The 15157-nt window shown below is 40.1% G+C and overlaps 1 protein-coding gene across 8 annotated transcripts in view; it reads right to left on the reverse strand.

The window, feature by feature from the left end:
* Nucleotides 1-15157, reverse strand: part of LOC309437717 (uncharacterized protein) — a 38048-nt gene that overhangs the window by 19112 nt on the left and 3779 nt on the right. For 4 of the 8 annotated variants that reach the window (XR_014183603.1, XR_014183604.1, XR_014183605.1 and 1 more), the window contains 3 exons: nucleotides 9757-9833; nucleotides 7171-7336; nucleotides 3401-3534 (listed from right to left, as the gene is read on the reverse strand). Coding sequence is in view for 1 of the 8 variants with exons in the window: in XM_082048392.1 (XP_081904518.1) it covers nucleotides 7252-7336; nucleotides 9757-9833 (162 nt within the window). In the remaining 7 variants the exon portion in view is untranslated. Of the gene's footprint in view, nucleotides 1-3400; nucleotides 3535-5931; nucleotides 7337-9756; nucleotides 9834-11091; nucleotides 11128-14475; nucleotides 14761-15157 lie in introns of those variants that run through there. The other 4 variants (XR_014183608.1, XR_014183606.1, XM_082048392.1 and 1 more) reach the window with 4 other exon arrangements.

Genomic DNA, 15157 nt, shown 5'->3' on the forward strand with positions numbered 1-15157 from the left:
ACCTGTGCACACTACTAAAAAGGCAGCATACGTTCACTCCAGTATCTGCATGCAAATAACATGCAAGACCTAGAAATTATTCCATGAACAAAGGAATTTCCTGTGGATTTGCATTTTAGATCTCTCCCTCTCGTGCTAACCGGACATAACTTTTCCATGTAGCCCATTCTGTGAGCGGGACTGAGCAGAGTCCTCCCCTGCTGCTGAGCATCCCCATAGCTACTTCACAGGCATCTCTGCAGCCAAGGTACAAATGTTCCTTGTACTTACTTTATTAAACACCTAAGTAAACTGAGTTTGTATCACATAACCTGCCTGTCTCCCTCCCTGACTCTCGCTGCAGTGATCCCACGATAACACGTAAGATCAGCTCAAAGTTTCCACTATAGCTTTAGGGGAACTGAAAACCCACGTGCATTTTGCTCGTCATTTATCATTCAGTAGCACTCAAGGTGCGGACCTTCCCGAAACAAGATCAGATCTTGATGCATCCTGAGTAAATGCTTGCAAGTGTTAAAGATGCCATTAGCCATTCAGGCTTATTCCTCTTGGACTCCCATTTGTTCCCAAATATCCACCAACCATATACAAGAGTATTTCTTCCCATATGTGGGCTGTGGGAGGTAAATACTATGATGGTGAAGGTAATCTAAAAATATATAAAATCTGAGTAGATTAGGTTAAAATAAATACAGATAAGAATGTGTTGGAAGATGATCCTTTTACTTGAAACTTTTACCTTAGTGTGGCAAGGACTGAGATTTTTGCTCTCTTGGTACATTATAAATCCTGCATTTTTCCCTAGGCAAAAAGATGTATTGAGAACAGCGTAAGTGGGTGAAAAATATAAGAACTGGCAGATTGAAGGGTCATGGAAGATGTTCTGCTTTTTTTTATCAGCTTATTATGTGAATTTTATATTTGGTTTTGTGCTGGTTGTATGCCTGGGAAAGATATATTTTATAAATTAAAAACATCAGAAAAAAACAGCATATTGCAAAATATCTTTACCTGTTTTATGTAGGCATATTCTTCTTAGGAATGAGTTCTCACACTCTGAGTGGTTTTCAATAAGCTGATTTTGACCTTTAAAATCAATTTCAGTTTTATGAAAGTTTTGAAGCTACACACATTAAAGACTGAGATGCTCAGATATTGTAGTAACTGGACCGACCATTACAATATATAGTTATCGGAAACCTGTAGGATTTTCCTCTTTATTTTCAGTTCATACAGGTTTGTATTGCCTGGTATCTTGCTTTAAAATTTATCTGGAAATAAAGCTTAGTCAAAAATCATTCTTATCAGAGTGAATTCCAAATGGTTTGGAAGATGGTTTTGTATCCAAATGCCTCCATTCCTGCAAGCACTCCTTTCTGGAAACAAGTTATTGAGTTCTAAGTTAATTAAAAACATTAGACAAGACTCCATTTGGTCTGATTTTCTTTCACAAGACTTTCACTGATCTGCACCTCACAATTTCTGGCACATCCCCCTAAATAAGCAATATGTCACATCCCTGTTGCCATGCTGCATCTGTGGGACTGAATGCGTAAAACCCTTCAGTTATACAGGCATGTTCAGCCTGTGCCACTCATTTCTAGTTCTACCTATATGTTCCTATTTGACTTACCAAAGGCTGCTCCCTTAGGTATATGCTCAACCTCTGTCTAAATTGGCTCCTTGGAAACAGAGTTCTTGGCATATGTATTAGAAAAAATGAAAGGAAGAGGGAGGAGAGTAGAAGGAAAATGATCAAAGAAATGGCAGAATAAATGTTCTGTACTAGTTAATCTCTGAGAGCTCTCTCCTATCTCGCATTTTGTCACTGTACGCCTCTCAAATGCTTAACTACTCCAAAATTATCTTTTTTGCTGGTTATTTTTACAGGGGTTGTGCAGATTGATCTGGAGGATCTCTATTTTGGATGCCATTAAGAAAGTATTATCTGCTTATTCTGACAGCTGATCTATGACAAGAAATCAGCTGGTATCATTCCTCTGTCTTTCTCTCAGGTTCAGAAGAAAACATTTCACCTGAAATATTCCCATTGCAAATTTCAGAATTTTTCTTTATATCTGACATTATCTCACAAATTATGGCCCTCTGAAAAAAAACTCAGGAGAGTGCAGCTACAGAGGTGCTACAGCAAGGAGGTTAAATGCCAACATACATGTCATGTCATGAAGACACTTCCTTTTTATGTGGGGTTGTTCCTAAAGGAGTATCTTGTACTCACTGCTTAGTGGAATGGAAAGCAGCACAGGCAAAAGGGCTGGTGATACAGCCTGGACCTGAGAGAGCTGGAAAGAAAGGCTGGTCAGGGTAAGTTTCTCAATGATCCTTTGACGCTACATGCTTACAAAAATAAGTGAAGGCAACCTAAATTCCTTGGACAAAATCCCTTGATTTAATGCCTGTTTTCTCTAATGATATTAAATCTTGTTTTGAAACGGATGAGGTTATATAGGGTAAGGGCAGAAACTGGATCCTTATTGAGGGAGATGCTTACAGTTCTCCAGAGGATGGCAGGTAATAACACAAATGGAACTTTTGCTCTTTAAACGTGACATTAACAATGCCAAGCTATTCCCGTTTCCACACTCTATTACAACTGGTGGTGTTTGTTATTAATAGTAACAATTACTGGTAGTACAGCAGTGCCTAGAGATCTTACCCAAGATCAGTCCTATTGTGCTGGGCGCTTTGCAAACACCTCACAAGACGGAGCTGGCAGCCCAGCCCTGCTGGGGAACTCAGCTCTAACGAGACATAGCAATCAAAGGGTAGGAGGAGACCAGAGCGTGGAGAGATGTGAAGGGAATCAGCCAAAGGTCACATCTCAATGTCAGAAGGAAAAGCAGAACGAGGCGCTGGGCTGGACGGTGGCCAGTGCCAGCTTGTGCCAGCAGCCACCTCTCCAGCCCCGGCTGATTGACACTCCTGATTTGGGGACACTTTTCCAGAGACCCAACACTGACAAGGATGGCTCTTTCAAAACAAAACTTGCACGAAATCCCCAAATTTCTTGCCCATCCTTTCATTTTGTGATGCAAATGTTTATTGGCCTCTAATAGGTAGCATAGGTTACCAGGTACCTGGTAAAACATTACTGAGCAATTTGAGGCCATGGTATGCTTAACCAGAATAGCCTTTTCTTTTTTTTTTTAGTGGTGAACTTGGCAGTACTGGGTTAATGGTTGGACTCAATGATCTTAAAGGTCTTTTCTAATCAAAATGATTCTATGATTTTTTTGATCTATGCACACTTGATTCTCTCCTGTTCCAGGCAGTCATTTGCCACAGGCAAACAGCTCCAGCTGAAGGCAACAAATGTCCAGTGAGAAACACAAAAGCACATTTGATACAAGGAACTGCAGTCTGAAGATCAATTTCTCACCTGAAGGGATGGCAAAGACAAATTAAAAGCTCCTTTCGGGTGCAGGAGGCCAGGAGACGGCAGCCGGGCTGGAGGTGGAAATTTCAATCAAAGATATGAATGCAAATTGTCGTTGCCACCAAGAGTCACAAAATCTGTAACAGTGAATCAGGGGAGAAAAAACAGGGTTTGTGCCTTTTTTTTAATCCCTTGATAGAATTTCAGCTATTTCTTGCTTATAAAATACATAGAAATAAATGTGAACACCCTGGAACAAGTTAAAATAGATATATTTCACAGAATCTAAATGCTACAATATTGTTAATCCCCCAAAATGGAAAAATGGTGAAATTTTAAGAGGAGTTGGTTATTTTTCTTTGGGGTTATTTTTGGCTCACTGCACTCATGTTTTCCAGCTTCCCAACTACAAATACCAGAACTCTTTTTTTCTTTCTATAAAGCGGTATTTTAACATTATTAAATTATTGTCGAAGTGGGAAGCTTAGCAAAAACACCAACATAACATTTAATAAAAATACCAACACTGAGACAAATGCCATTGCCGGTGATGCAAAAAACCTCTAAGCCATTTCATCTGACTAAACAGCACAAGAAACAAAGGCCTCTGAATTGCTAACAAGTTAAGTTGCAAATTGTAGGTTTCACTATTAAATATAATATACTACAAGAAACTTTATCGCAAACTATGAGAGCTGGCATTAATTTGTGCTTGGCTTCCATGGCATTAAAGTCCAAGTGCACCCCTGAGAGGGGAAATCCCTGTGCCTGTGGAAAATAACTGTGAACTTTGCCCTGTGGTGAGGCTGACACAGGAAAAAAGAAGCGAGTTGAAAGGATCTGACTGGAAACACAATAGCAGACTTAAAAGGCTCTGATAAATGAAAAGTCATTCCAAGATTAGGGTCTCATTCAAAAAAATAACAAAGACATTTTCTGGTATGTGGCTGAAAATAGATTCCATATGAAAACGCTTAGTAGAGCTTATAAATATTTTTCATTCTCAGCCTTTTTTGAATAAATGCAGCATTATAAAAAACTAAAACGGTATTTTTAAATTACTTCCTAAAATTCAGACACAGAAGCTAAAAAATAACGTTTTCATTTTTCAAACTAATAATGCAGTTTTAAAGATTTTGATGTTGCAATTCCTTTACACTTCCCCCCCCCCTTCCATCTGCATGATCTTGCGCTCACTTCTTGTAAAAATACTACAAGTGAGGAAAAAGAAAACAACTTTCCTTGCCTCAAAACTGGACTGACTTAGAGTCAGTTTATTCAAATGTTCCAGAAGCTCTGTGGAAAGTTTTGAGAAAACACTGAGAAACGTTTACCATTTTCAGACTATCTCTAGTATTCAATGAGTGTTTAAATCTCTCTTATCAGGACATATCTAAGAGTTTTGAACTCTGTAAAAGACTGTTGCGGACAGAATTTGCTGTCCCATTATATATATATGTGTGTGTATATATATATATATATATATAAAATCTGATGGAATGAATCTGAAATGCAATTTTAAAAGGACAAAGCTAATGAAAGAAACCTCTAATTTTTCTCAGGTTGCCTAACATCTGTTCATGGTACAGTATATACAAATAAATATAATAAATTCAGTTGTTTAACAGTAAAAGCCCACCTGAGGATAAAAATACTCTGTTATTGCATTGATACATTAGATATTAAAGCCTTGCAGCACAGGTCTAAACTGCTTGTAAGTACAGGTTTAGCGCTACCACGTTTCTTACAGAATACATTAACCTGAGAGCAGAGATGGTCAGAAATGGCACACAGACAATCTCTCGTTTCAGGAGTCTCAGCCAAAAAACAATACCAAGGCTCCATAGAGCAACTTTAAAAATTCACTCCAGTCCAAATGGGTGAAAGATGTTGCTGTCTAGCTTTAAAACTCCCATACTTTCCTTCCAGAATAAACTCCAGCTGAAAGTTTCCCAGCCTGGGCCATGCTCACACCCTGAAGACAAGAGTGGAGGAGACCATGTAGGAGAGCACCACCTAGTGACTGACACCACAACCATAGCACTGGTGAAAACCACAAGAGGAAGAAAAACAAATACAAAACTTCTAACAGCAGTGTGCCATGCCCCCCCTTTTTTTTTTTGTCTCTTTGTCCTTTGAGACATCTCATTTTGACCAAATATTGTTGTAAGTCAAGAGGCAATTTAGTTTAAATTCAAAACATTGGGTTTTGGTAAAACATACCCACTATGTTTTAGAACAGGCAGGTCTTCTATTAGAATTTGCACTTTAAACACCGTAAATATGCAGTGTAGGAATCTGGGAATGCAAACCACCAAGAACTGCAACCATGACTCAAGTGAATAATCATGAGACATCTGTGGGACTACTTCCAAGAGTAGGAAAAGCAGCATATGTCTCCGAAAGTGCTTAGAGCACTACAGTCCTGCCAATTTTATCATGAATCTTCTATCTGCTGGTTGAAGCCACAGCTTCCAGAGTCAGGTGCTTCCATGGGAATCTGAATTTTAACCTAAAAACTAATTTCTAACTCTGAAGTTCAGAGAAAAGCTTGGGAAAGTGTGAGACACAGGAGCCCCCACAACTAGAAATCATCATGAGTAATAAACTAGCACATTTTAAAAATCCGTTTGAATGCTACTGAGCCAACGTGGGCATGGGTGTCTGGAGACAACACTGAGCGAACTCTCTGAACCTCACTCCTGGGTGCAGCAGCTCAGGCCATCCAGACAGACCATGACACCCCAAACCCCACACGCTGGCTCTTCTGCTGCCTCCAAACAACCCTGTGAAAGAGGTGGGAAAACAGCTCTGCATTGCTTTGGGGAGGAAGGGCGAGGGAATACTGACAAATCCTATTTATTTTCACCAATCGAATGTGGCAAGTGCAGGTAATTACAGTTGTATAAACTTGTACAACTTATACCTACAACACATCCTCTTTAGCAGAGGCCTAAGCGCGTAGACAGCCACGAGAGCACCACGTACTCTAGTGCTCCTCTTTGTGCTTCTGTTAAAATACAAACTGCCAAACAAATTAAATTATACGTCTTGTTTCTTCCCATTTCCACAATGATCCCAGGTTTTCCGGGACAGTAGAACAAAGCAACCTGAAGCAGCAAACATTTTCTCTTCCTTGTCTGAAGTCCAGCAGGTCATAGGGTTGTGATACACTACAGAAAATTTACTTCATTGTATTGCTGTTGGTGTTCTCACCATCATGTGATTTTTTTTTTTTTTTTTTGCTGTTCATGTCAGTTTGCATCATTCAGCTGAAAGTCAGCATAATATCTAGACATCTTCGAGCAAAGGACTTCTGCAAGCTGATGCTCTGTTTAGAAGTTTGCTCTTGTGAAGGAGCAGGCAGGTCTTCCTCCTGGCTTTTGAAAGCGTCTTTCTTCACTGCACTTCCCATCTGCACTCTCTTTTGTTTACCATTAAAGTCAAGTCTGAGTGTTTTTCCCACTCTGCCTGTTGCACTAGTGACTCTCTGAAAGTGGGACTTTCTCTAGATGGCAAATGCTTGGTGAATTTTTAATACCATTATTGATTTCACATTAATTTTCCTTATGAACCTTATGAACCAGGAAAAGCTCTTATGCGAGGCTGTAACAGCCAAGAAATATATGACAAGTTGTTTAAAAACTACTGCCTGGAAGCAGTCTGATAGATCAACTAGTTTATTTTCCTTATTTTGAAGTATATTCTTTAAACATACCATATATTCACTGATTAGTATTTTTCATCATTGCACAAAAGAAATGGCATATTACCTTCAGCAGAGGTAACTACCTCTTGGACTTCTGCTACTACAGATATGGATATTTTACCCAAAGTCGTTTTCTTTGTCGTCTTCAATAGCAAATGATTAGAACATAATGATTTTGCCTCTGCATCAGCCAACCACGATTCTGTACCTTCTGTTTTAGGGCATCGAACCTGTAAAAGGGCAGATTCTTGTAAATAAGCAAACTTCTTGCCTGTTACATCAGTTTACTTCACACCCTGTGAGTCTCCTTTTGGATACAGATTATTGACTGTTCTTTAGTGAATAACTTTTTAGTCATTCCTTGGCCTCAAAAAATTACCTTTGAAATGTTTTATGCAACAGTATTAATTATGAACAATTAATGTACTGAAAACGTCAGCACCTCAAGAAGACATTATGTAAAAGATGAGTAAATTTATATTCATGCATCGTTCAAACTTCCTGCCCTTTTCATTCTTCTAAAATGTATGTCTTACATTGTAGTACAGTAGCTTATATGAATTTGATGACCTGAATGGAATAATGTCAAAACTGCCTTATCATGTATTTTAGAAAAGTAAAGCAATCAATTAAAAGTTTTCTCTTCTCTACCACTATTTTTATGTAAGACACCTGGCAGCTTGATAGTAATTCAAATTACTTACCCTGGAACATCTCTTTCCATGTTTTTTAGTCAGAAAAAATTGGCACAGAGAGAGCTACAGTCTACACAGAGATGTTCATGTAATGCAAGAAAGTAATTTGTATCAACTGGGGGATGAAAGGGTTACTCATACACTCTTATCCTGATATTTATTACGTTTTAAACTATAGAACGATCTGAATTTAAATCTCTTAGACATTTCGCCTTGACATGTGGAAGGATCGGATTGTTTCACTTCATTTAGTAAGGTTTAAGCCTTAGAAAACGACGCATGTTCCGCATCGCAGTCCAAACACTCCCAGAAGTATTTTAAAGACACTGCCAGCTAATTAAACAGATCCAGGAGCGTCAGATTCTAATCTAATTTCCAGTACCATGTGAAGTAACAGCATCGGTCACTTCAGTCAGGCTGTGCTGCTGGAAGGGATGAGAGCACAGGCCACTTGACATGACCAGCGCAGCCATGGGCAGCGCAGCCCTGTCCCATCAGGTCACAGCATCACATGTAGGAGAAGATGAGCAGCGAAGTTCAGTGGCTCCTTGGCAAGAATGTGGTTCCCCCAAAACCAGAAGCAGCTTCAGCCCTGAGCTCTCAAAGTCATCAATCAGCTTCCTTCCCCGTTTTACAACAGTTGCTCTTTCAAGCCACAATACAAGTGCCGTCTTTTTACTTTTGTAGGGGGTGAGGCACAAGGATGCTAGTGTTCATGGCAGAAAGGATTGGGTTTTATCACTTTATCTTTTTTTTTGGCTAGAAACAATTGCTAAGTTTAATATTGAATTAGTAGTAGTACAAATTTTAGACAAAAAGCATTAGATGGCATGCAGATTAGGGATAAACATCATGCCAGTTGTATCTTTCTCACACACTACAATAAGGAAAATACACTTATTGTTCCATTAATGTCTGTATTTCAATTCAATCATATTAGGTAGGTCAACTAGAATTGCTCACTAAGTATAATACAAATATTTCTTTTTTGAGTGTGCTATAGTAATGGATATTTTTCCTCCTGTATCTCTCATTATGAGTGATGAACAGGATGATTCCAATTAAAACCAACCTCAAACATTCCATTCCCCAATCTTCAATTTTTTTTATGTTCTTTCACCAGCTGCTCTCCCACACCTCAAAAAATTTTGACTCATAAATCAGATTGCTAGCTTCTTTCTCCCACACCTCACAGGTTGCATATTGAAACATTACATATACATAGTCCAACACAGTGCCTTGCAAAAGAACGTAGTCAGCTGTCAAGATGCTCACGCAGGCTGTGGAACCTCCACGATTGTGGTAGCTGGACTCCTACTGTCCACCCAAACATGTTCAGAGCTATCCAAAATTGCTCTGCATGTTCCACAGCCGAGCACTGCTGAACGTTCACTGCTGCTACTAATATCATTTGGAACAGAGTTTACATAGAAGAAATCTGGTTTGATGTTTTTCCTTCTTCTCAGTTGTTTTCTGAATCACATATCACTTTAAAAAAGTGAAGTAAAACGTCCAACTCCAATTTTTGTTGTGAACAAATACTACGCTAGCCCATACTGAAAGTGTTTCACAGAAGTAATGCTATCTTTGCAAATGTAAATAAAATAAAAACAAAACAAAAACACAACAACAACAAACCCCCACACAACTTGCATCAAAATGTTCCTGGTTTCACCAAGCAGCATTCCAAGACAAAGTCATCCATTTAATCACACACAGTAAGAAGATCACCAGTTCGATAAAAAAAGGAAGACAAAGATCAGCTGTTAGGAAATGGAGATTACAAAGCAAACAATAAAGGTTGAACATTTATGAACTTCAAGAGCAACAGGTAGTCTACCTATCTCAAACACGCACTTGCAGTGAGTGCCAATAACCTGTATACACAAAACAGCATAGTCACATCACTTCCCTTTATGCCGTTCCTAACAGGCATTAGACTAGTCTTGTCTTACTCAAGTTCTCCTTCCATCTTGGCTGAGACGTGAAAATACATTATAATCTTGATTTTCCATTTTCCTCCTCTGCTTTGCTGTGAAGAAAACCATAAAAACTTAAGCTGAGGAATGAGAAGATGTAAGACTTTCAGTGACTCAGTAAATCTGAGTTTGTAGCACTGGGCATAGACAAGTGAAGGAAAAGCAGACTTTATTTAACGTATTTAAACCAGTTGTTTTGTAAGCTGTCCTTACAGTGAATATGTATTTATCTACACTATATAAATTTCTTCAAGGCCTAGATCACACTGATGCTCATCACCAGCAGTCACCATAGAGGACTTTACAGTGCTAGTGATCTAATTTCCACATACATTCTTCTGAACAGATGATCTCTCCTCTATCTCTACTTGTCAGCATAAAACTGATGAGATTCTGAGACATTTGTTATAGGCAACTGAGAGAGAGGAGAGCATTTTCCATGTGCAGTGGTTATTCTTTATCAGTTAATTTGGCTGAATTCCTGTTTTTATGTCCTTTGCATAATGAAAAGGTCATGTATCTTTTGGTACTTATGTTCACATGCTGGGTCACATATAGTCAAGACTGGAGAACACACACACCTATAGGGCATATACCACACACTCTGCTAAGGAAGCAATGCAAGCACTCAGTTCCCTTCAACTGCAAAAATCTTTGAGTCTTCCAGGGATGCAACCTACCACTCCACCACTCGCCTTGACAAGAATAAACACCTATCATCTCCAGATTAGCTAGTTAGTGGCAAATAAACATTCAAGACTCATTACAAAGATTGTCACCCTGAGAGTGAAACAAATCATTGTTACACACAAAACAACCTTTACTCAAAGTCCTAAAGGGCGATGCTTCCACCAGCAACACCATGGTGAAAGGCATCAAGAATGCTATGTTTGGAGAAGGTGAGAGCTGCCGCACTGAGGGCAAGAGGACTCAGTTCAGATCTCACCAGATAAACAGGGTCATTGGGAAGACAAAAAGATCACAACCAAGCCTTTGACTGATGTGGTAAAGATGGGACAGGAAAACCTTCTGGTTCTAGAATAATTTAGGATGACAGCTGAGCAAGGATTCAAACACAGATACCTGCAGCACACTACTCTGAAACTCTATTATGTTTTGTCACAGTTATCCTTAGCAAAATACTTTCTGATGTTGATAAGCTAGCCCTGCAGAGGTATAGAAATGTTCACATGTAAAACGGAATACAAATAGGAGCACAAATGTCCCCACCATGCAGATAACTGGAAAAAACATGCAGCACTGGAAAAAAATCATAGGTATTGACCTGCAAGACATCCCTTGCCAACTTACCTGCCACTTACTCTCAGCAGTGGAAGTCCACAGCTCCTTGAGGGCAACAATCAACGTCACCACCACATGGCAATGAAGAGAAATATACTGCTTAAAATCATTACATAGCTTAATGTCTGTACTGGTCATCTTTTAAGCACGTGCCGCCACCTCCTTAACCAGATAGCTTTATCGAGAAATATAATGTGGTGCTTCAGCAGCTGCTCAAAGACATCCTACAGGAGAGCAGCTATGTCTGAGAGCATTCCAGTAAAACGTATCTCGTTAAAGGTGACTTTCACCCGAAGGCCCAGGAATTGCTACAGGCACGCTGCCAGGACCACAGAAAGCCACTCTGTGCACACACTTCCTTCACCACACAGGGGCCATCCTTTCCCAACACTTCTCTGCACTAACGCTTGCACATGTGCCTGAAAAATAGCTGTGCTTTCAGCTGGATTAGTTTTCAGTCGGATTACCTCCTTGATCTGCCTAACTGTGCTGCTGCATAAATGCTGGTTGACAGAACAGGGGACACGGCAGGGGAAGCAAAGAGAGGCCTGTGAAGAATGGATTGCTTCTTAATGATAGTTTAGACCTTAACTGAAAAACACTCTTTAGGACATTCAAAAACCCTTTCTGGAAAAATATATTTCAGTCACAAGGATAACTAGAGCTTTACCCCCACTCATCAGATTAGCCATGATCGAGAGATCCGACTGAGAGTGCGAGATGGAGCAAAAGGATGCAGACTCTACTCTAGCTGCCCAGCCTCAAGAAGGAGCAAACTGGCAATACATACACATATGACATGCTATACTTTTTTTTTTTTTTCGGGTGGATTCACGAGAATTGATTTCACAACCTCTCTATATTTAAATAACTCTGTAGAAAAGGATACAGTTTTGGAGCAGGATATTTAAAATTACATTGGTCTACCAGGCAGCAAAGTGAAAATCTAGTGTTGCTCACATTCTCCCTTTTTAGCATGAAGCACTTGTCCCCACCACCAAACAAAATCAGGTTTTGATAAGGTAAACCAGTCAGATAATACCAATAGCACCCACACCCACCTGCTCTCGAGATTTGAAGTGAAAGCAATTGTAACACATGTATTCACATGCTGGTGGCAAGACTACAGACACCTGCAGTTTCTTGTCTCCAGGACTGGAAGAGATATTTCTTCTCGCTGCTGATCCTCTGCTGAGGTGTACAGAGATACCAAAATCCCGTTTAACAATCACCGTTTGGATGCTCTACAATGCTGCCAACATTTTGACACATTGAAAATGAAGACTGGGATTTCCAGTGCTCATTTCGGATTTAGCTGCTCATAATGAAGATGAAGTAGGGTCCTTAACTGCTCTTGCCACTCTAGGTCTGTCTTGGATAAGCATCAGGTAGCATTAGTGCTTTGTAAAAAAAAAAAAAAAAAGAGCTCAGAATCTTACTGATAGGATTTTTGGGGGAGAACAATCCTCCAAACCAGCAAAAATTTCCCTAAATAAGCCTTTTTTTTCTTTTTCTTTTTTCTAAATCTGGAGGCAGGCTCTCATACAACTCCAGCTTCCTGGAATAAAATGATTGATTTTTCCAGTTCATGGTATTGGAGATACTTCTTGTAAATGTTCCTCATTTGGGGCCTGACTCAATTCATCACATTGGAAGATTTGTTCAGGCTGTATCCTCTCCAAAGAAATGCAAACAACATGCATGTCATATCTGGGGGCAGGAAACCCCAGCTCTGAAGACAGAACTTGTCATACGGTCACATTGCTGATGCAATGAGCAAAATACAAGTAGACTCCAATAAATAAAATTTGATTCCAAGACAAACTTGAAACTAGAAGCAGCAAGATCTAAGGAAATCTTAAATCTGAGCCACAACTTGAGAGGAGCTACAAGTAAAAAGTGTAGTCCATGCTTTTTAAATCTGTGTATACACATTTGAAAAAGAGTAGTGAGAAGCAAACCTTGAAAGAATGGAAACAACTGAGCTAAAATATTTCTCAGCACTACTATCTAGACAGATCGTTCAGGAGAACCATACTATTTGGACAGGCCACCCATAAAATAATGTGACTTGTACCCCAACATATTTTAATTAGTTTTAGCACAGAACCTTTGTATCAGTTCAGACTATCTGAAACATTTCAAGTCAGTGTAATCCAGAGGACCAAGCTGAGAGACTTCAGTGGAGGACAGTGGGTGTCACCAGAAAAACAAGGCTGAAAATGTAGACTTGGATGCTTGAGACAGTTCTGCCTCCGCATGTGCCACATCATGCTCCTCAATACAGGAGGAGCTGTAGGCTGGTCTGCACAGTGACATCTCTGCCTCGATGCTACCTTAAAATTGTCATACAGGCTTCATCTCTAATATAGGCTGCTGCTCCTTTCTCATTGAGATCCAGAATCCAAATTTAAAGCTAGGATTGAACATATCATTTTCTCAAAATTTTATTGACACAAGAATACCTACTGAGGCCATTTCCCAAGTTCTCCCATATACAGCACATCAAGCTGCACAAGCAGTGTGCTACCTGCTTCTGACCCTCCATGGGCCAAGGGCTTGGTCCCCATGTGAGACCTGCCAGAGACCAGCACCTGGAGCTCTGTGGGAGCAGCCCCCTACCCATGGCTCTCTCCTTGCTCGTGACTCCACCAATATAAAACTGGGTGCTTTTCCTACCAGTTGATGTTCCTCAGATGAAAAGAGCTTCACAACCCCTTTCTCCCTCCCCTGAAAATACTTCCCAAAAAAATCCAGAAGGCAAGCAATACATATATTCTCTGCACAGGTACAGCTTCACCTGGAGCCCTGTGTGCAGTTCTGGGTGACACAAGATCAAAAAAAAAAAATACATTAAGCTACTAGAGAGTATCCAGAAGAGGGCTATGAAGTTGGGGAAAGGTTTGGAGGGGAAGCCATACAAGGAACAGCTAAAGTCACTGGGTTTGTTCAGCCTGGAGGAGACTTCATGGCAGCTACAGCTTCCTCACAAGGGGAAGGAAGGACACATGACAAACTCTTTAGCAACCAATGACAGAACCCAAGGGGATGGCAGGAATATGTGGCAAAGGAGGTTTAGGTTGGACATCAGGAAAAGGTTCTTCACCCAGAGGGTGCTGGAGCACTGGAACAGGCTCCCCAGGGAGGTGTCACGGCCCCAAGCCTGACAGTGTTCAAGAAGAGACTGGACAACACCCTCAGACACATGGTGTGAACTGTGGGGTTGTCATATGCAGGGACAGGAGTTGGACTTGATGATCCTTGTGGGTCCCTGCCAACTCAGGACATTCTATGGTTCTAGATATCTATCTGGTTATGAAATTTCTACCAGCACAGCTGATAATGCCTTCAGGGTTTTTCTCAGCAGTTACTTTTATTAACAAAATTAATGAGAACTGAAGTGCCATTCAGTCTTTCAGAGAGCTTTTGTTAGGGCAGAATCAAAATTAACACATTAGATAAACATATTGCAACAGTCACATGAGTTTATTGGAAACAACACACATCTCCCCACTGCAAGGTCTCTCTTCTTCCTGCAGAAACCAGGTTGGTACAGCAACACAAAACATCCCAGCCACATTGACCCAGAAGGCAACCCCCTAAGAACAGCTAACATCAAGCTACATTTCAGTAGTTGTGGATTCCAGGTAAATGGAGGGCAGATTTCAGAGTCTTTTTCTGTAAGAGTGGGAGGATTTAAGCTGCATTACATGGGACATAAAATACAACTCAGAGGAATTGACAGATAAAATGCAATAAAACAGCATTAGTATTTTTGAGCTGCCAGAGCAAGCAGGTTCAACCAGTTCTAGGTATCACCATTTCTGAAAGGCTTCCAAGCTTGTAAGAAACTACCCTCTAGGTTTAAAGAATTTCAAGCCAGTAGTCCACACCAGGTTAGTCCAAAATCTTCAATGCAGTATTTTTAGTCCTGGGATATATTAACAGCTTATGAGACAGAAATAATAGGCAAAGGTCTTATGCTTCTCAAAGCAGTAATATGACACTGTAGAGAAACCCTTAGATAAGGACTCCTGTACCATGGGTTCTATTCCTGGCTCTGTTAATAACCTGT

This window comes from Streptopelia decaocto (assembly GCF_964273445.1).
Source record: "Streptopelia decaocto genome assembly, chromosome: 3".
Classification (NCBI taxonomy): domain Eukaryota; kingdom Metazoa; phylum Chordata; class Aves; order Columbiformes; family Columbidae; genus Streptopelia; species Streptopelia decaocto.